This window comes from Ambystoma mexicanum, chromosome 2q (assembly GCF_040938575.1).
Source record: "Ambystoma mexicanum isolate Mex_15411 chromosome 2q, UKY_AmexF1_1, whole genome shotgun sequence".
In the NCBI taxonomy this organism is placed as follows: domain Eukaryota; kingdom Metazoa; phylum Chordata; class Amphibia; order Caudata; family Ambystomatidae; genus Ambystoma; species Ambystoma mexicanum.
Window position 1 is genome coordinate 1,193,422,544 of NC_090924.1, and position 20,307 is coordinate 1,193,442,850.

Here is a 20,307-nt window from a genome sequence, read left to right on the forward strand (position 1 = left end):
ATAGCTACTTGTGTGCCCTAACCAAAGCCATAAAATGTGTCTCTCAACAGATCATGCAGCCAAGAACTGAAGCAACAACCAGCGCTGCATCTGATACATCACTCACATTGCCTCCTCTTCAGATTTTCCATGGCAACCACGGCTTTATAAAAAACCTTGTTGACAGGCGGATAGAGCCTAGATGTAACAGCCCCTTTGAGGTTGTTTTTGCTACTCCTCTTGTAATAAATGTTCATGAATTACGGTACTCGGGGCATTTATCTGATATTCACAAAGCACCCAAGGTGACTCTCCCTGCCCAAACTCACTAAGTTACTAAAGAGTACACGCTAAGTTTCTGCCAAGTACTATGTTTTCCCCAGGTAAAATTTCTATAGAACAACTGTCAGCTGCAGATTGACTGTTGGTGTCTCCCCAATATGCTTTTGACCTTACCAAAAAAAAAGAAAAAGGAAGATTTTACAACCAGCATACCACTGTGATCAATATAAATGCTGATATGCATTGTTTGCACTGAGAGCTCTCTCTATCTTTCTCTCTCTCTCTCTTACTCTCTCTCCCTCTCTCTCGTTCTCTATTATTTCCCCTATTGTCTGCCTTTCATTAATTTACCTTGCAATGGATGTACATGGGTCCAACCATTACATTTATTTAAAAAAAGCAATTTTTCTGCTGTCAAAAAGATTCTCTTGTAACTGTGTTTTCCCCCATGTAGATATGTATAATGCATAGGGCAGGTAGTATATTTGCTTTTTCTATGTTTGTACTAGGAATTTATGCAGGGTGTAGTTTTATATGGAGTACTGATATAAAAAGGGGGTTAGGAGATGCAACTAGTATTAACAGGTCATTCACTAATGGCTCTGTGGGATTTTTAATATGTGACAATGTTACAATTGCAAATATAACTGCCACAAATAATCCTACAGCCGCAGTCCATGATAAACAGCTTGATGCATTTGTCAATTATACTCTTGTTAACCAGCAATGTATAGAGAGTGATGAATATCTGCTCTTTTCCTAATGTGCTCTCTAACATATTTATAAATGATACATTCCTTTCTGGTGTTTCAAATTTTGGTGGATTAAAGCGTTTTAAAGGACACATTAGAAGGGTTAAATACAATCAATACCAAGGGCTTGGGTTAGACACGATAGGAGATGTGCACCATCCAGAGTTAAGTAATAGTTGGTATGCTGACACAAGCTCAGTAAGGAAATCGAAAGTTGATTGAAGTTGTTATGTGTGCTCCTTGATTCCACAGGTGCCGGGAGCCCCAAAGGTATTAGTGCTACAGGAAATACCAATTGTGGAGGCTCAATGTTTACTGCGTCTGACATTGTGCAGGCACAAAGCATACGACTAGAAGTGGCGGACCCTGATCAACTGCAGCGTGCACAAAACCCCAAGAGTGTGCAGTGCTTGCAAAGACCATATCTTAATTTGGAAAGTGACAAGTTCGTGCCGAACAGATGGCAAGAAATTACAATGAGCTGCATGGCAGGAGGGCTAGAAAGATTTGGAAAAGATGCAATAGATAAAGTAAACAGGGTATGTGGCAGATACTGGAATTAACAAGTGGCACAACTCACATGGATTGAGGCAATGGAGAAACATGTGAAAGTGCAAAAGCAGGAAGAATACAAACTATGTTTTTCTAACGAAGGGAGCATCTTTGTGAGGGTCAATAGAAGGTGCAACAAACCATCATACGTTCCAGATCTAAAAAGAAAAGACAGATGCTGTGATGGATAACTACTAGATGTGCGCTAAGCAGGCATTTCTGCACCTCCCGCCATCATGGGGGGGCACCTGCTTGCTGGCCTCTTTGCACTCAGCGCTCCTGATGGTCCCTGAAGAACAATTGATAGAGGGACCAGGTGGCCTGTCGGTGCCAACCACTACACCAATGTCCACCATCCTCACCACAGTGCCACCAAAGATGCATATCTTTCACATCCTACCAGATAAGGACACAAATTTCAGACGAGAAGAACATAGAACTATCTATCACAATATTCCTCTGCAATTACTAAAAGACATCCCAGATCAATACCGGCTCTACAGCAAAGAAGAAACCTTTTTTGCATCGATGTTGCTATGGGGGGTGTAAACTGCTGCAAATGCCAAGTGGCCCAGATCGTGCAGTGGGAAGTAATCCAGCTGGCCAATGACACACAACAAGGCCTCAACGCAATCAAGATGTAAATGCGGACAATCATGCCGATGATGCTGCAAAATAGATGTGTGCTGGGCCTCCTCACTGCAATGGAGGGAGCGGTCTGCATGAAAATTGGTGATTCATGCTGTACCTACACCCCCCCTAATGACGCAGAAAACGGGTCCCTTACCAACATAATAGGGGCCCTGCACATTTTCAGCACTCATATGCAAAAAGAAGTGGGCATGCAGGAGACTGACTGGTTTGACAACCTTTTTTCTTGGGCACCATCCTGGATGGGGGTGATCATGAAGATGTCGGTTCCCATGGTCGTGTTCGTATTGGTACTATTCTGCACTTGTCAGCTGGGATTTGGGTTTCAATTGGGGTACAGGAGGCACCTTGTGGTACAAATAAAGCACACTTCAAACTGATGATCCAAACAAGCCACGCAGGGTTGCGATAGAGCAAAGTCTTCACCCGCAGGTATCACCACAGTTCCCCCACATGACCCAGAAATCTACACAGAGCACTGGGTAGATTTAGCAGGGGATGTAGAATGTATATATTTGACATGTACCCCTGAGCAATATGCACAAGCAGAGGAAAGATTACAGCCTGTGCGTAAGGCGTGGTTACCAAAGGAAGGGACACCTCCATATTTGGAAGCTGAGAGATTGGAAAGGGAAAGAAGGGGTGAAAAGGATGAGGGACTGACATGGGAGTTTGTTAATGTAGTATTAAAGAAAGGGGACAATGTTGGAAAGGAGGGATGATCATACCAAGCACCCAACTATTTCAGATGAAACATAGGTCTTGGAGTGTGCAGTAGGGCCTAGGAGAGGTTACAGGGGGAGAATGGGTGTCACTAGGGGCAGGAGTGCGGGGAGGCTGGTGTGCGTGTTTTGCTCTGGTATACATGTGGAATCAAACGCCATCTTACATATTGGAATCAAGGCCTAGTTTTGCGCTGAAGCCTGGGCTGCAGGCCCGAGCCCCACACATAGAAATACAAGTGTGTGCAGGTGGGAACAGATTGTAGTTTAGGCACTGGTGAGAAAGGCCAGAGGTGCAGAGATTCATAGACCTTTCATTGTCTTCTGTTGCAAACATTTTGTATCACAGAAAGAATGTGCCATGCAAGGCCACAAGGGGGTTGAAAGCTCACTGTGAAAAGTGATCCCAAGAGAAGGAGGGACAATCCTCCGACCTTACCTGTCCCAGCTCTAAATAATAGCACCAGAAAGCCCCAGTCCCAAGACCCCCAGCATTCCAAGATACCAGTCAGTACCAAACCACCAACCATAAAACCATTAGACCCCCAATAGATCAGAAAGGATCTGAAAACAGGGATCAGTTGCCTTCACTATAGGTTGTTCAAGTTGTGCTGTGATGTGCCGGGATGAATAAAACAAGATAGCTAAAATGACGGTTGGGAACTTTGGTTGGACGCCAACCTGTCTGGAATCGAGCTGTAGTTTGCTAAAAATGATGGTCTCGAAGTATTTGATTAGCCCATGTCTGCAGTACCAGGTGCACATCAGGTTAGAGCTAGAACCTGTATTGTTTTTCTTCACATAATTACCAATCAGTTGTAGCTTCACGCTCACTGACATGAAAGGAGGAGCCCACGTGGAAGAAGATGGACAGAATGGGTTGGGACAAATGGCCTGGTTTCCCTTATGGAGCAGTTAGCCAATGAATAGGGTCTCGACCAACCAGCCACAAGGGTTTGTAGATTATGTATTTTAAGTCACTGATGATGCTGTATGCCTTCATAAAGTGTTGTTTGTACTGATTTTGCCAGAACGCTCTGTGGGAGCAGAGTTCTTTGCTGGTGTACTTCTATTTTTTGGAAAAAAAACTTTGTTTTCCTCGCAAGAGGTGTGCTGAGCCTTTTTCACTAGTGGGTTGTATTTGTTCTGGTATGAGTGTTGAGAGGCTTCTCTACAGAAGGAAGGGGGCATTTTCAAAAAGCTGATACCATGCTGAAACTGGCAAGTTCAAATAAGTCCCTGCGGTTCATAATTGACTCTGGGGTATCTTTTATGCCACATTTATCACTGCTGGACATGGTGGCATCATTCATCTGGCATACTTTAGAACAAATAGTAATTTGGTTCCACTTCCGACTTTCATAATACTGTCCTGTCTTCGGTCCACTCTTGATTGGACTATGAGAACTTGAACTTTGTAGGGTTGCCTGTGTCTGCTCAGGCTCCAAAGCGTGCAGTGTCCAATCAATGGGCAGTGTTGTGACGGGGTCCAGTAGGTTTCATTACAATACACCTGTGCTGTAACAACACCTCCTGTCTTTGCCTGCCCACATCCAGTAAAGGATAGCCTATTTTACCCATGAAGTGTTCTATTTTAGGATCCCAAAAAATCCTTACCATAAGTGGAAAAAGTCTGGGAAGTGAGAAGTCTATACAGTGAGGCGATCTTAAAGTCGGAAGTTACAGAGATTTAAACACATTGATAAAGGCAGCTTGCTGGATTCTTGGAAAGCGACCTCCACTTGTAAAAAATAAACTGTGCAAATGTGCACAACTTCCTCTTATTTGGGTTTTTAGAGGAAGTAAAAGTCCAAGTATGCCTGAGCAATTTCTAGGTGGTATTAGTTTACTAGGGTGCAGGGAATATGTTTTATGATGCCCTAACAATCGAAGAGCCATGTAGGCATTGTGCACTTCCTGTTTCATTAATGCTATTGGAAGGGTGAAAGGATGGATTAGTGATATATGATTTGTTAATTCGGGTTGTTGGATAACTGTGCATTTTTTTTTATATATATTTGCTGTCAAGGGCTCAAAACATGTTTCGAGTTTAAACACGAATAAAGAAGTAAAGAGCTGCCTGATGCCTACAATGTTCATATGAGTCACTTGTGGCCGTGACAAGTACACTGCTGTCATGGAGAGAGTGTGCATATTAGTAGCTGGTGTACAGCCTTCAGAATACTCGCTGATGCTTGCTTTACAATTCACTGCTTGGGGTCCACTAACCCCAGTAGTAGATGGAGCCCGTGATATTCAAAGTAAAGTTTATGTCAAATAGTGGATTAATAGCTTATTCACACACTGTTAACAGCAATGCCTAATCCCCACACTCTTAAAAGGACCTGTGACCTAATGTTCACAATCCTATATGGTGTGTATAACAGACTAGGTGTTGCAGGGTCTAGTGGCCACAGTACTGTCACACATCTGCAATACTGAACATGCTATCTGGGTTAACACATTGTTTAAAGTGCTGACATTTGCCTAAATTGTCCACAGTGTTTTGATAGTATGTAAGCACAGAACTATCTCATCCAATTGTTCACACTAATGTCTGGTACACATATTTAACAGAACTCTGAAAAATCCAATGTTCACAAACGTCCAATGTTCACAGTGTTATCCGGTGTCTATATCGTTCAGTGTAGAGTCTGGCAGTGTGCATTTTTCAAAATATGAACTTGCACTCAAACGGTTCAAAGACCTGGTTGGCTCCTACAATGTGGGACAATAGGGACACAATATTCACAATAATATTAAGTTTCACGATGCTTCCATTCTTACACTATCGGACGTATTGTATGACGCCCAGTATTCACATGCATGCGTGTGCTCACAAAATTCAAAATGGTTTGATACACATAATATCAACAGTATTCGCTGGTTCCAATTGTTCAGGGTAAGGCCTAATGACCAGTGTTCACAGTATCGCCGTGTGTCAGCGATGTTCAATTGCCTAGTTTACAAGCCGTTGTTGATTGGTCATAATGTTTAATGTTCTGGTTGGTGCCAGCATTAGTCTAATCACTGTTTGGTGCCAACAGTGTTCAAAGCACTGCCTGGCTTCTTTAGCCCAATCATTAGATATCTCTTTTGTCTCGCGTAAAAACAAAGAAATAATGCCAAAAGTGTTGCCATTCACCCTACCCACACAAAGGATTTTGTGAAATGTTACCATTTGCAACCTCTGTCCATTGATTAATAGATGCCCTTGATCACAAACAACAAATGATCAGGGTATATTTTTTATGTTTGCGGAGGAAGCCCTGACTATAAATTGTTTTTTTTCTTTTCCACTTCAAATAATAATTAACCAAATACAGCAATTGGTCTCCATCAATCTAAAGCGAGACAGAATTAAACATCTATTGAAGGAAAGTCACTTTGGATACCAAGGAAAATGTCCAATTACAGGCCCACCTCGAGTGTATCATATTCTGTTGAATTTTATAAAGGGTGGTGGTATCACAGTTCCAATAATCTGTGGAATCCAATAACATTGTCAAACAGCCCCAAGCTGGCATTGAACTTGGCATCATGTTGGTCTGTTTGACAGTTTCTATTTACCCTTAGCTGCTGATTGGACAATGGGTCTCTGGGTCAAAGGTGCTCTTATTTATTTTATATTTGAACTCATTTAACCTGCCCCTCTCAGGCTTGAGTCGAATCTCCTTAGGTTCCGGAAGCTCCTCAAGATTCTCCTTTTCACTTCTTCTTTCCCTCTCCCCCTCCCCTGCTAACACTGCCACCTGCCACAGTTTCCTCTGGTTCTACAGGGCACCAGCCCCCCCGCCCAGTCCACCCCCCTCCTCGCACTTAGCATGGGGAGCCTCAACCCCTGCAATCCCTGGCACTCATCCTCCTGGCTTCCCCTTAGCACTCACCCTCTTCGCCCCCTCCTCTACCCCCACTTCCACTTGCACTCTTACCCTGCACTTCCCCTCCCACCCTTACACTTCGCATTTCTCGTAGACCGGCATCCCCCCTCTCGCTCACACTTCTTGTTACTGCACTTACACGATCTGAATATCACATGACCTAATACGTTATTTTTATCTTTCTCCCTTGTCCCCCCCCACGCTTTTGTCGTGTGGCGCCATGAAACACCATTTGTTGTATAGTCGCCTTACAAATGCCCATTAAATACAAATACAAAATAAATTACAAATATTAATATCATTGATACCATAAATGATATACCGAAGATACATAACAGGTGATTGAGGCATTCCTCGAGCAGGGAACATTCACAATATAAAATGTTTGCTGTGATGAGGACATACAAAAAGGCAAAGGGGTAGTATAATAGAACATACACAAGGGAAATTAGTAGAGAACAGACAAAGAAGATAATTATGATGGGCCTAGTAACAGAACTCACTAAGGAACAATTTACATATATTCACATCAGCATATGCCATTAACAGAAGTAGTGGGCTAGGGGTCAGTTAAGGAGAGATAGTGTGAAAGTCAGAGAGGTCCCATTTACCGGATAACAAGCAAAGCTTGAGAGGGTTTGGATTTGAAGAAGAGGGGGGGTTAAGAGGAGTGATTGATTGTTCCAAATCAGAGGGAGATAGAGAGGGTTTAAGAAGTGGATATGTATGGAGAGGAAAATATTGTTTAGTTTGAGAGAGGAAAGAGAGATACAGTCAGAAAGGTAATGGGAGGAAGACCACAAACAGATTTAAATACAAGTAGTAGGACTATATAGATAAGAATGTTGCATAGAGAACCATCCTCTATGGTGTCAGTATCTAGAGGTGGGAGAGCATCTGGTTAGGTTATAGAGGGTGCATGTAGTGAAGATAGAACTTTGTTTAGGGTAATTAGGGTGTTGGTGAGAAGACTGAGGAGTCGAGTTCAACAGTAGTACAGTTTATTGAGAATGAGGGTAGAGATCAGAGCTTTAATGAGGTTTGAATGATGCTGTGGCCGATCTTCCTCATGTTGAGAAGGTGAAACATGGCCACATTGGATGTAATAGTCTGCTGGAGTTTATGTTTGCTGCTAAAGAGAAAAAACAAGGCTACGAGTCGTGGCCAATTGAATAAGGATGTCAGGAGGGAATGTGATGGCAGATGGGAGAGTGCGCTAAGCATAGGAGGTAGAGAGAAGAGGATTTCTATATTGGAGGAATTTAGCATCAGGCTGTGTAAGGCAATTAGGTAACACATACCAGTGAGGCAGCTGGTGATATGCTGAGATATAGCAGGGGGAGGGTAGGAAAGGAGACCCCAATCTCGGTATTATCAGCAATGTGGTAGTAGTGATGGCTCAAGGATGATATGCACTTAGCCAGGGAAGAAGTGTATAAGGAGAAGAGGAGTTGACTGAACACTTATCCTTGAGGGATGCCTACTGGAAAGGGTGTGTGATGGAGCCATTATAATTGCACAGGATGAACAAGGAGGCTTCTGAGAGAAAAGAGAAAGGAACAGAATTGAGAATATTGTCAGTGAGGAATTGCTACCTGGCAAGGTTGTAGAAGCCCTGGCTATATTTTTACTGTAATTCTAGCTTATTTCACCTAGTCAAACCAACAGGACCCTATTGTGTTGCCTCTGGCACTCCCCTGAGTCAAGTACAGTTACTGTAAAAAAGAGTTTTGTAATTTATTGTAAATAGGAATCGTTTGCCGCTGGCAGAGAATGTCCCAGGGTCATGATTCCAGGCTGGGCCAAGAGTCCATATGATAAATTGGCACAGGCCTGGGCATGTGATGCAGGCTTGAGTGAGCTATGGGATGAGAGTTTAGGGGAAGCCAGTCCCGCAGAGGTTGTGTTTTGTTTACAGTAAGTTTCAGTCGAGAAGGGAAAGGAATGTGCATCTTTAGGCAGAAGGGGGTGGGTACTCCTACATGCCTATAGAAAGATACAGCAGAGGAATGTGGAGTTGAAAGAGGACATTTTACGGCTCGAAAAAGAGTTAGCTGCGTAGAGACAGATTGAGCTATTGTAGCAATTGCGAATCAATCTTTTTAAGGGCAAGGCTGATAGATATCAGTACGTAGCTGAGAGGGCAGCGATCAGAATCTCCCGATATAGATATAGAAAGAGACGATGGGGGGTAAACCAAAGGAAAATAGCAGCTGTAATCGCCACAGCGGGCGTAGACTGGGACCCCAACACCTGGAATGGAGAAATGTTTTACTCCACTGGCTCCGAGAGCAACATAGAGGGGGATGAAGAATCTAAGCCAGAACCTTATCAAAAGACAGTGGCGGCCAAGCCCGTTATGAGACACAGAGCTGGCCCGCAGCTGCATAATCCGGGGGGCGGAGTCGTACATTCAACTACGCTGGAAGATTATACTCAACAGGAGGTTGGGGAAATCATTATTCATCTGAGGCAAAAGTCACAGGAACCTTTGCTGGCCTGGATGGTGCGGCTTTTTGACAGAGGGGCAGCGGACTTATTGGTAGATGCTACGGATCCTCTGCGATTTCTGCCTTTGTCTAGTGACACCAATGTACAGGAGGTACTAATGGCAAGGGCATCCCCTGAAGCTAATGGTCAAGCTTCACAGGTGTCTTTGTTGCACCTAGCAGCCCAAGGGTGTAACTGCACGCATTCCATTACCACCAACTGGCCTAGTGAGGAAAAGCGGTGGTATACTTTGAAAGAAGCGATTCAAAAGTGCAGTGCAGCTTTCAGGTTCAACAAGAAATATGGTGATAAGAACCGCCCCACCCGCATACAAAAGTGTCATCATGACTATGCTTGTAGGTATGACGGGCAAACCCACTGATGAAGTAGTGGAAGCCATCCGGCCACTGGCAGACTTGGGGGAATGGGACAAAAGTGAAGATAAGCCATGAGAGAGAGAGGGGCGTAGCGGGAGAATAACTGAAGGTAGGAGACAAGATAGTAGAGATTACAGAGTGTCAAGAAAGGATATGTTTTTGGCATTGCTGAAAGATGGTCTGCCACAAGAAGAAATTGATGAGATTGAAACGGATTGAAAAAGGGCGATATGCGAGCTATACAATAAGAGAGGGCTCACAGCAAAAGAGTGCTATAAACAGGTCAAGAGACTGGTGGTGACTAAGCCACAAAAAGACACCTCACCTTAAGCACCTTCTGAGGAGGAAAAGGAAGACAGGTCTATGGAGATCCCTCCCCGTACCAGCCAACATGTGCTGATTTGAGCACGGTGGTGAGTGTCATGTTACAGTAAGTGTCGGGATACACTCATTTGAAATTTGACTACGATTACGGCCACGCTCTGGCAGCATCTGCTCACATAAAAGTTGCTAGGCAAACTCAAGTTAATGTTAAGATTTTTTGGGGTCCTGGAAATACACAAGAGGTGAGAGCATTAATATATACCGAAGCGGAGGCCTCTTTGATTCATGGAAATCCAACATGATTAAAAGTAGACACTTTACCATTATGGGGCTAAGGGGAAGGAAACCCCAGCAGTACAAACAGGAATGGAAATGAAAAAATGCAATTTGACAAGGCAGAAATAGCAAGTGTTGATTGTCCTAATACAGGAGTATATAATTGGGTTTGACATTTTGGAACAGTTGACTCTGAGACTTGACGGTAAAACTGAACAGTTTGGAGTGAGTGCATTGACTTGTACATGAGTTACTGTAGGCAAATTGGAAATGCCCCAGTGCATGTGCCTTTGGCAGCCAAGCATGCATCGAATGAAGCAATACTGCATTCCAGGAGGGCATATGAATATTTCAAACAGCATTAAAGGGTATTGTATGGGAAGAAGTAGAAGCAGGAGTGGTACGCCCTGTCACTACGGGTTGGAACAATCCGCTCTGGCCACATAAGAAAGGGGATGAAAGCTGGAGGATGACTGTGGATTATAGAGAGTTTAATAAACGCACTCCTCCTGTAGTGCCAGCAGTCGCAGATGCCATTACTTTGTTGGAGAATGTACAAAGGTTTGAGGGAACCTGGTATGCAGTGGTAGACTTAGCCAATGCATTTTTTTATGTGCCAATTGCTGAGGAGTGCCAAGAGCAATTCACATTTTTGTGTAATGAGCGTCAGTACACCATCACGAGATTACCTATAGGGTACATACATAGCCCAACCATCTGCCACCGGCTGGTGGCCGAACACTAAGACAATATACCATGTAAACCTGACACAAATTATAACTTACAATGTTACTCAAACCGATGTTTGCTATTGTATGACCTCTGAGCTGAAAGAAATTGGCAAAAGCCAACAGCTGAAACTAACTAGAGAAACCAAACTGTTTGAGAGGAGGTTGTGTGCACGCAGTCCAAGCACATGTACCAATATAAACAATTCCATAACCTGTAATTACACAGTGGTAGCTGCCAGTCATCTGAATCATATGAAACTTCCAACGGGATGGCTTTTTTCATGTGGAAATATCACATACACTTCCCTTCCAGCTAACTTTTCTGTGGGTCCATGTGCCTTAACACAATTAGGATTAATGATGTTTCCTTTGCACCCAGCAGTATATTAAAGCAAAAGATCAACTTTCAAATTGGTAGGGCTATCCCCCACTTGTGATTCACATGCGCATTTGTTATCAAAGGCTGAGGTACTAGCGCTGGCCTATTCATTAGTGGGAGTTTGGGGTTTAGCTGCTGGGTGCTATAAATCTTTAATCAAGTTAGCATGTTTAGTAGTGAAAGGACTCAATCACACGTCTCAAGCGTTAGAGGAGTTGCTTCTTGATAGCAAAATGAGTAGAAAAGCAGCTTTACAAAATTGAGCTGCCATTGATTATGTGTTGCTGAAACATAACCTGGGTTGTAACGCAATTGAAGGGATGTGTTATTTTAATTTGAGTGATCATTTACAATCCATTGAAAGCCATGTTCGAAGTTTGAAAGACTTGATTTACCCAGTATCTCAATATCATACTGGGAATTGGTGGGATTGACTATTTTCATGGGGTCCAGATATTGGGGGTACACTGTGTGATACTAGTTATTATAATTGCTTGTTGCCGTTGTATTCAGTGCATTCCCTGCTTAGTTATGATGCTTTGTCCGTTTCACAAACCGACTCCAATAACACTGGGCTATGGAAGTCAAATGTCTAAAGGTGGATTGTAATGCTTTGAACTCAAATATGGCGCTGGTGCCCAGTGCATTCTGGTGCGCTCTGAGCTATAATGGACATTTTCTCCATGCCTCCGTGAAAGCTGCACTTGGCGTGAACTGTACACCGATGTTCAGCATTGTTAGCATTATTTTACTGGAAAACAGGTTTTCAACGTTATTCGTTGCTTATGTTGGTTTGCATTGCTCATCCAAGGACACGGTGAGCGAAAAGACTGAGATGTGCAGAGTTGTTTTCTTTGCTGTTTTGAGAAAGGGTACAGCTCTGCTCCTTGAGGTCACAGTAGTTCACTCTGCCCGGGGGCATGCAGTGAACCACCAATGCGCAGAGACTCAGGCCAGAGGTCTCAAGAAAATTCCACACCGCATTCAATGAGGGCTTAAAATGTGGTACTCTGGAATAGTCAGGCACAAAGCCTCAGTCGGAGAGGGGATGCTTTGCTACAGGTCTGTTGGCTGCTTTGATCCCTCTGCCTGGCTTTTTTCAGGGTTTTCCAGCCGCTTCTGACAAGATGAGGATGTTTGCTAAGGTTGCACCAACAGTGATGTATTTTCTTTAGATTACTATCTTTTATATGATTTCTGTTGCAGTGTATTCATTTATGTATGCCTTTATGTCAATAGCTGTATAAGAGCTAACGTATGATCTGAGTGTGTATGTTTGAATCCTTGCTTACCTGCATTCAAGGTTTTTCATTCAGTGTGCAGGTGATAGAAAAACATATATGTTTGTCTGTGCACTTTTTGAAAAGCAAGACATCCTGAAACAAAGGTTTCCTTTCCTGGAGATGCAAAGGAAATGATCGATCGTAGAATCAGTGCCGTCCTGGATAGAATGCACTAACAGTAGTTATATGTGTCTTCCTATCTATCTTATACTGCAGCTTGTCTTCAATGCTTGCAAATGCCAGCAGAATGCTGCTGCAAGACTACCTCAGATTAAATGGAGACACCAATTAGCTCAGCCCTGCACTTACTGCACTGGCTACGAGCATTGAGTGCAATTTTAGGATTCTGTATGTAGCTTGTTGATCTTTCTATAACGGGGGTCTGCAACCTTTGGCTCTCCGGATGTTTTGCACTACAACTTCCATCAGCCATTTCCAGCATAGTCAATGGTGAAGTATCATGGGAGCTGTAGTCTATAACATCTGGAAAGCCAAAGGTTGCAAACTCCTGTTCTATAGAAAGGAATTACCCTTCATTCATGAGAAAACAAGACCATAGACTAGTTAAATGACACTTAGATTAGCAAAGCTACTCCTTTAGGAGATGGTGAATAAGTGGTAAATCGTCCACATGCCTTGCCCATCGCTTATGCAACTTAACAGGCTTGCCTCATAGAGAAAAACAGTATGGCCACCTTCTGAAAAATGTTATAGCAACGCTCCTGGACAACCCATATCTTTCACAGATTACCCACTCATCAAAGCTAAAAGGCCACTTGCTGCGTTTGTGCACTTTCCAAAACCACACACATCAATAGTTGCTGCAATCATTGCATAAGTTTTTGAAGAACAGGTTGGAATACAATTAATTATAGAGTGTAGTGTATTGTAATTACCGAACAATTTCAATAGGTTGCACGTATAATTGTTATGAAACTGTAAAAGGCACCACCACCAAGAGTTTTTGTTGACAGGCCTTCCCAGTGTTCTAAAGAGGACAATGTGTGGGCGTTCACGAGCGTAGCGCAGTTCTGCAATGCAAGAGTGTAGCAGCCAAGACAAATATTATAATCTCCCACAACGTGAAGGAGCCCAAGACATAACACAAGCGCTGCCAAAAACTATTGCGAAGACGGCACCTCCGCATCTAATTAACAGGGTGGGCCAACGTTTCCCAAGAGCGCGCTGCTTGTTTACGTACGACCGTCTGACTAGACCAGTTGTTCTCTATGCATACTCAGCCACGCCCCACTTTTGGCATGCATCCTACTTACGCATTACAATAGGGCTTCTTGTCGTATCCCTTGTAGGTGTTCATGTTTAAAGTCATCTTGCAGATTTCACAGTGAAAACATCCTTTATGCCAATACTACAAGAAAACAGACGGCGTCCATGAAATAATGCGATACTCAAACTCCATGCATTATATCACAAAGCCATACATTTACCATTGAAGAATATAGTATCACACAGTACGCAAGACAGGGAATGGTTTTCCACAATATAACTACTGACAGGGCAGTTCAGGTGCTGAGGCATAGCTCTCAACTCTCACGCTTTTGGCGGGTGTCACCCGCCTTGTAAACAGCTGACTCACCCGCCAAGCCTCCAGCACGCCCATTCATTTCAATGGGCGTCTCACCCGCCAAAACTAAAATCGGGTGTTTTCACCCGCCTTCGCGACCCAAATGGTTGAGAGCTATGGCTGAGGGAAAAGCGCAAGGGACGTAAACACATCTTTAGTGGAATCTCATTCTGGGGTGATTGCAAGAGCACCAGCGTAAGGGGCCTTTGGAATGCGGATAAGTGACACAAAAAATAGGGAGTCATGGCCCCCAACATATATCTCTGAGATGATTTATGAATACAGCATGGTAAACAAGAACACGAAAACGCGATTTTTACATTTTCTCATTTCAGCTGTAGACGTAGGGAAAATGTAAAGGCTGAGTCGACCCTCCCTGAGTGGAGACGTAAGTTAGCAGCAAGCGCTTGTCTGGCACAGGAGTAGGAACGCGCCACTTGCTGTGACTGAAAGTGTCCAATATTACGCTCAGGAAAGTTTATAACTTTTCTGTGAATGTAACGTCCATGTTCACCCATCTCTGTGATTCCATAGAGATCACAGGGTAGAAAGGCGCCCTTCGCGCAGTAACGCCTCAGCTCACACTCCACGCACGTGCCTGAGTTCTGCGTCACAGCTCACGTGGAAGACTGGCACGACATGATGGCGAGAGCCCGCGCGCGCTGCGTGAGGTGGTGCGCAGCAGTGAGGCAGGTGAAGCGTTGTGATTAGGTGGAAAAGCGTGACACCATAGATTATTGTTATGGTTTGAAGCCCAGGGGTTGTGCTTCGTGTAAAGGGGTGATAACTTATGAACGTTTTGATGTGCAGACGTGGGCACACGGCTCACACGCCATGTGTGGCTGCTTCTTGAGGAATCTGTGGTACAAGTAAATACAGCTGTGCGAAGTGTAGCGGAAAAAGACGATTTGATGTGTGGACCAGGTGCTCTTTGGGGCGCTTGTGTTCTAGCAAAGATGTAAACGCCCACGCGGGGTGTCTGGATTCTCATTTGGGATGCGTGAAGTGCACGGTGCTGTTTGAAGCACTTGGCACGTTGCTGGATGCCTGGGTGGTGTCTGAAACGCAGTGTGCCTGTGATTCAAAAGGTCTGTTGCTGGATCCCTGTTGGACCCGTCTACTATACATGGGTACCTCTGGACGCACATGGCGTGTTGCTTGATGCCCTGGGGTGTTTTCTGGAACACAGGGCTGCTGTTTGAATCAGAGTGTTTCTGGATGCACACAGATGGAACACTCTCCCCACAAGTATCCACAGTGAAATATCACACATCCAATTCAAGAAACTTCTAAAAACATGGTTATTTAATACATTCTAACCACCTTCTGGTTAGTTTCCCACCCACTATGTTGACAACCAGAACCCCTTTGTACATATTATAGCCCAATGTGTAACCACGTTGTGTTGAAAACTTGATTATCGTGTACATACATTGGTTCAAAATGTAACTACCATCCCATGTATATAACTGTAATGTATCATAACTCATGTATACAATGTATTATTCTCATGTAACCAGCCTGTCGAGCCTTCGCACTGTAACCTACGCCGTGATACCCGAGGGTTTGGGTGTATTAACAAATACAATAAATAAACAAATAAGTGGTGTCTGAATGTGAGTGTGGTACAGCTGTATGTCCAAGGGGCTGCCTACCGTAAACCCGGGATGTTGGAAGGCCAGATTGCGCTGATCGATGCCGGAGCTTGTCTTAATTCAGGGTGCTGTTGGAAGTAGAATGTGTAGCTTGCAGAGCCTGATTAAACCCGTGGAGGCCCCTAGGCAGTCCAACTGTGCCCCCCCCCCACCTCGAAAATGATTGCCACTGCCTACTTGGCCTAATGGATAATCCAGCACCGGTTGCTGGGTGCAGTGTTTCTAACTGAAGTACCAAGGTTCTCTTTTGAGCAAAGTGTGCTGCCAAGGGGTGCTAAAACGTGTAGTGCGCCAACTTTAAAACGAGTGCTTGTGTGATGCCCAGGGGCGCCGTCTGCAGAACATGTGTTCTGTGTGAAACCGTGTGTGTGTTTTTATACCAAGTGAGGAAGTCTGAAACGCGTGATTTTCTGGGTGCCCAGGACATTTCTGAAGTACTGTGTTGCTGTTAGAAGTGCAACGTGATGATACCTGTCACCCAGTGCAGTTCAGTGTACTTGTGTACTGTTCGATGTGTCGATGGGTGCTGTTTGAAGCACGGCGTGTTGCTGAATGCGGAGGGCTGCTGTCCACATTTGATTAGTGCTGTTTGAAGCACAGGATTCTGATGATTGTCCCATAGCGTTGCCAGCGTGCCGTGTGTAACGCATGCTGTGTTTTATGAGTGACCGGTGCGGTGCATGTCTGATGTTCGTGTTTGCTGTTAACACTTGTGTATAGGGGCGTTATAAATGCCATATCATATCATATCAAGGGTTTGCTGGCATCCCAGAGGTACTTTCCGTAGACAAAAATGTGTGCTGTTTGAAGTACTGTGTTACTTTGCATCCAGGAGCTTTGTCATGTGGTTGCTGTCAGTGCTGGAAATTGACCTTTTTGTTGTTGCTGGAGCGCCCACCCAGCAGGGGGTGAGGGGAAAGTGGGAGAGGAGTCAGCACGGGTTGCTGCTAGAAGCACAAAGTTATTGGCAAGATATGGCAAGGCAGTTTTCCGAGATACTGCGGGTTAAATAGGGGCCCATGCTAAAAGCTGAGGGATGTGATTGTGTAGGAGTTCTGGTTGGTAAACATCACACCACACAATATGCACACATTTTGTGTTTATACTGTACCACACCACAAACTAAAACCTTAGCCCAAGCACAACGTGCTCGCCTCGAGGAAGAACACAAATGTCTGTGTGCCTCATCTGGCAGGAAGAGCTTTATAAATCACACAATGGTATTATCACCATTGTTCATTTGGTTGGGTGCTATGATGTTCAGAGATTCACAGAGTGCTGGTTTATAGGTGCAGTTATTATTATGCTTTCCAAAAACATGCCTGACACATATTGTGGGCTTGCTGCACTTCCTTAAAGCTTTGAAACTGTAAGGCGGAAAAGGCCCCATTCCGTGTAGTGCCTCGAGGTTAGTGCTCCGTTGGTGGCTGTAGCAGGAATCCACTCTTGCTTAAAGGTATGCACTATAGGGACATGATTAATGCCAGTCACTTATGCCACCTTGCCAATCTATTGTAGGCAGTCGAAAGTCTGCCTGAGGGGTCAAGTGGACATTCGGGGTTATGTGGACATGCTCCACATCACCCCTTATGTCCCCCAGAGCAAATTGTTTTGCTAAATGCCCGCCTTTGTGTCCCAACTTGAGGTGTGGCAAGGGGTGAGGACTAAACTAGATGGGCACGCATTGAATTATAGTGTGCTGATGGAAGCCCAGGAGGGCTTTTTCAAGTGGATTGGTGCTGTTTCGGGGTTAACGTGTTCCAGAATGCCAAGTGGCAACTGAAGCACAGAGTGCTTGTTAAACCCCACTGTGTGTTGCCGGGTTCTCGTGTTTGCTGTCCGGACTCCATATGTGTTGTTTGAAGCAATTCATTCTGGTAGATGTCCTGGTGTGTTGTAGGGTGTATTTTAAATTCCAGTGTGTGTTGCTGCGTGTCTGTGTTGCTAGATGCCTGTGTGCCGTCTGCGGGACAATGTACTGTTAAGGCCCAGAACGTGTTGCTGAGCAATGAGGTATGATGTCCGAAATCTCTGGGTGCTCGTTGAATTGCAGTGTTTTGCAGGGAATAAAGGTATCTGTGTGGGGTTCATAAGCATGTGCGTGCCATTTCAAGGACGCCGTGTTGCTGGGAGCCCCGTATGCTTTGCAGTAAAGGCTGTTGCAGGAAGTCAAGGCAGATGTGCGAAGTACATGGCTGTTTGAAGCTCAGCATGTGTTAATGGATATCCAGTGTGTTGCCTGAAGCACACGTGTGCTACTTGGTGGAGAGAGTGCATTATTGGAAGCAATGGGGTTGTTTCTAAGGACCAATGGATTCGATTGGAAGTGCTCATTTGTCAACATAAATAGTGCCCCTCGGTTGGCGACTACGCGTCAAGGGATTGCACGCAACTAAGTGGTGCTGGTGTGTGGATTCCTACACATCAGGGTTTCAAAGTTGCTGCACAAAGAGGCTGTCCTTAGAAGGCCTAGGTATGAGCAGTCTGAGGTAAAAGGATGCTGGTGGGGTGAGAGGAGGGGGGTGGGTGGGCAGGTACAGCGGCTCTGGTGAGCAATAATCATTCACAGCGCTAGAACTACAGGCATCAGGAAACTGTAGAAAGAAGCAGGGGTTCGAACACACGAGCTGGAGGATAATGCTTTCTGGACCCCGTCCCCCCACCATTGTATTTATTTAGTTAAAACGTGTAGAGCGTTCCTAACCCAGGGGCACCGCCGGGGACACCTGGGCGCCAATTAAAATAAAGACAAGATATAAAACAAAACAAACAGTTCAATTGCTTTCAAACGTGGCAGGTTTCTGGTTACAGAAACGCATGACCCAAACTGATGTGCTATCATTAACTTCCATCAGGTATAGGCATACTTAGTATGCTGTGGAGTACTCTTGTCGGATTCAGAGTCTTGTGTGAAAAGCCAGGTTTTGACGCTTTTGCAGAAAGACCAAAGGGATGAGTCAGACCTTAGAGATGGGGAGTGCATTCCATCGTTGCGCCGCCACCAAAGGTAAACTAAACCTGCAGCTGCCCTCCCTCCCTGCCTCTCGATTCATTAATGGGATCCCTGGAGCAATGCCTTGAGTACCCTCCCCCCCTGCAGCGGCCACCAGCGTGTCCCCTGCCTGCTAGACCCCTCTCCGCAAAAGCTGCCCGTTCAATCAATCCCTCTACTACCACATTCCAATCACACGCAGCCGGGGCCGTCATACCGCAGCATCTGCCCCTGCCACACACGGGCGCCTCGAAAAGCAGCGCCCGCCTTCCGTAGAGAGCAGCCCAGTGAAGGCAAGGGAAGTTGTCAGGTGCTGTGTGCGACAGATGGCTTGTCACCTTCAGACATCGCCGGGGCTTGTTCAGCTCAAATGTGTCAGTGCCTGTTAACCTGCTGCTCTGAAGGATGCGTCTCTGCGCCTAGTCCCCTCCCCGGGCTTCGGGGGAAGCGCGCATTACCTTGTCCAAGCAGTTGACTTTTTCAGTGGGATAGACCACTCTCCCACAGCGAGCGCACTGGGGGTTCATTGCCGCACTACAGGTAGATAGATGCAAATGGTTATCCTGTTTTGTGGAGGCCGACGGCTCACTCGAGCTTCTGGGCAGCCACTGTAGCTCTCCAGCGCTTCAGAAGGTCAGCGGTGGGAGCAGAGGACCGCCTGGCAGCAGGGCTCCAGCAGCTCAGCGTCTGGTGTCCTATCTGGCTCTCCCCCAGCTTCTGGGCTCAGCCTGTGTGCAGCGGCAGCCGTACTCAGTGAGGGAGGGGCGGAAATGCACGTAGGGGGAGCGGGCAATCACCCTGCCCCTCACTCCAAGCGTCCGGGCGATAGGATGAGCCAGCACAACCCACGACAGAAGAGCGATGCACGAGCACGCATTGAACTCGGAGCCTGGGAACCGGAGAAGCTGTAGCAACGCCCTGAGCTGCAGCAGCAGCAGCAGCGCCCGCAAAGGTCTACGGAAGGAGGGACCGGGAAGCTCGTCCCCGACAGGCAGGGACGTGCATGAGGCAGCACCGGTAGCGCGAGAGTGCCCTGGCGTGAGCATTACTAGTGGTCGCGCCAAATGCGAGAGAGAGACGGGGAACGGGGCTCATCCAACATTAGCGAGGATTTAGAGAACACATCGCCAAGCCGTCCCACGTCATATTCATCAAACCCGAGGAGGATACGCATTTCTGCGTTAGGGGACACATACATGTTCACCTTCCACGTCTCCTAATGTACTGAGAAAGCCAGAGCACAACAGGAGCCTTTGGTAATTCACAGAGCAGGGGCCCGTATTTTAAACCACACTAGATGATCACATTTCTACAGAACTAACTTTTTGCACATGGCAGGGCCATCTTAAGCACTTTTGGGGCCCTGGGCACAGACATCTTTGGGGACCCCCTCCAC

General features: G+C 45.4%; 1 protein-coding gene across 2 annotated transcripts in view; it reads right to left on the reverse strand.

The window, feature by feature from the left end:
* The window catches only part of NEBL (nebulette), a 1,132,595-nt gene extending 1,112,706 nt beyond the window's left edge, over nucleotides 1-19,889 (reverse strand). Inside the window, exons 1-2 of one of the 2 annotated variants that reach the window (XM_069648592.1) lie at nucleotides 19,370-19,889; nucleotides 13,954-14,048 (exon numbers count right to left, since the gene is read on the reverse strand). In XM_069648592.1, coding sequence (XP_069504693.1) covers nucleotides 13,954-14,048; nucleotides 19,370-19,438 — 164 coding nt within the window. In that variant the 5' untranslated portion in view covers nucleotides 19,439-19,889. The remainder of the gene's footprint in view (nucleotides 1-13,953; nucleotides 14,049-19,369) is intronic. The other variant, XM_069648593.1, reaches the window with a different exon arrangement.
* Nucleotides 19,890-20,307: the final 418 nt, after the last annotated feature.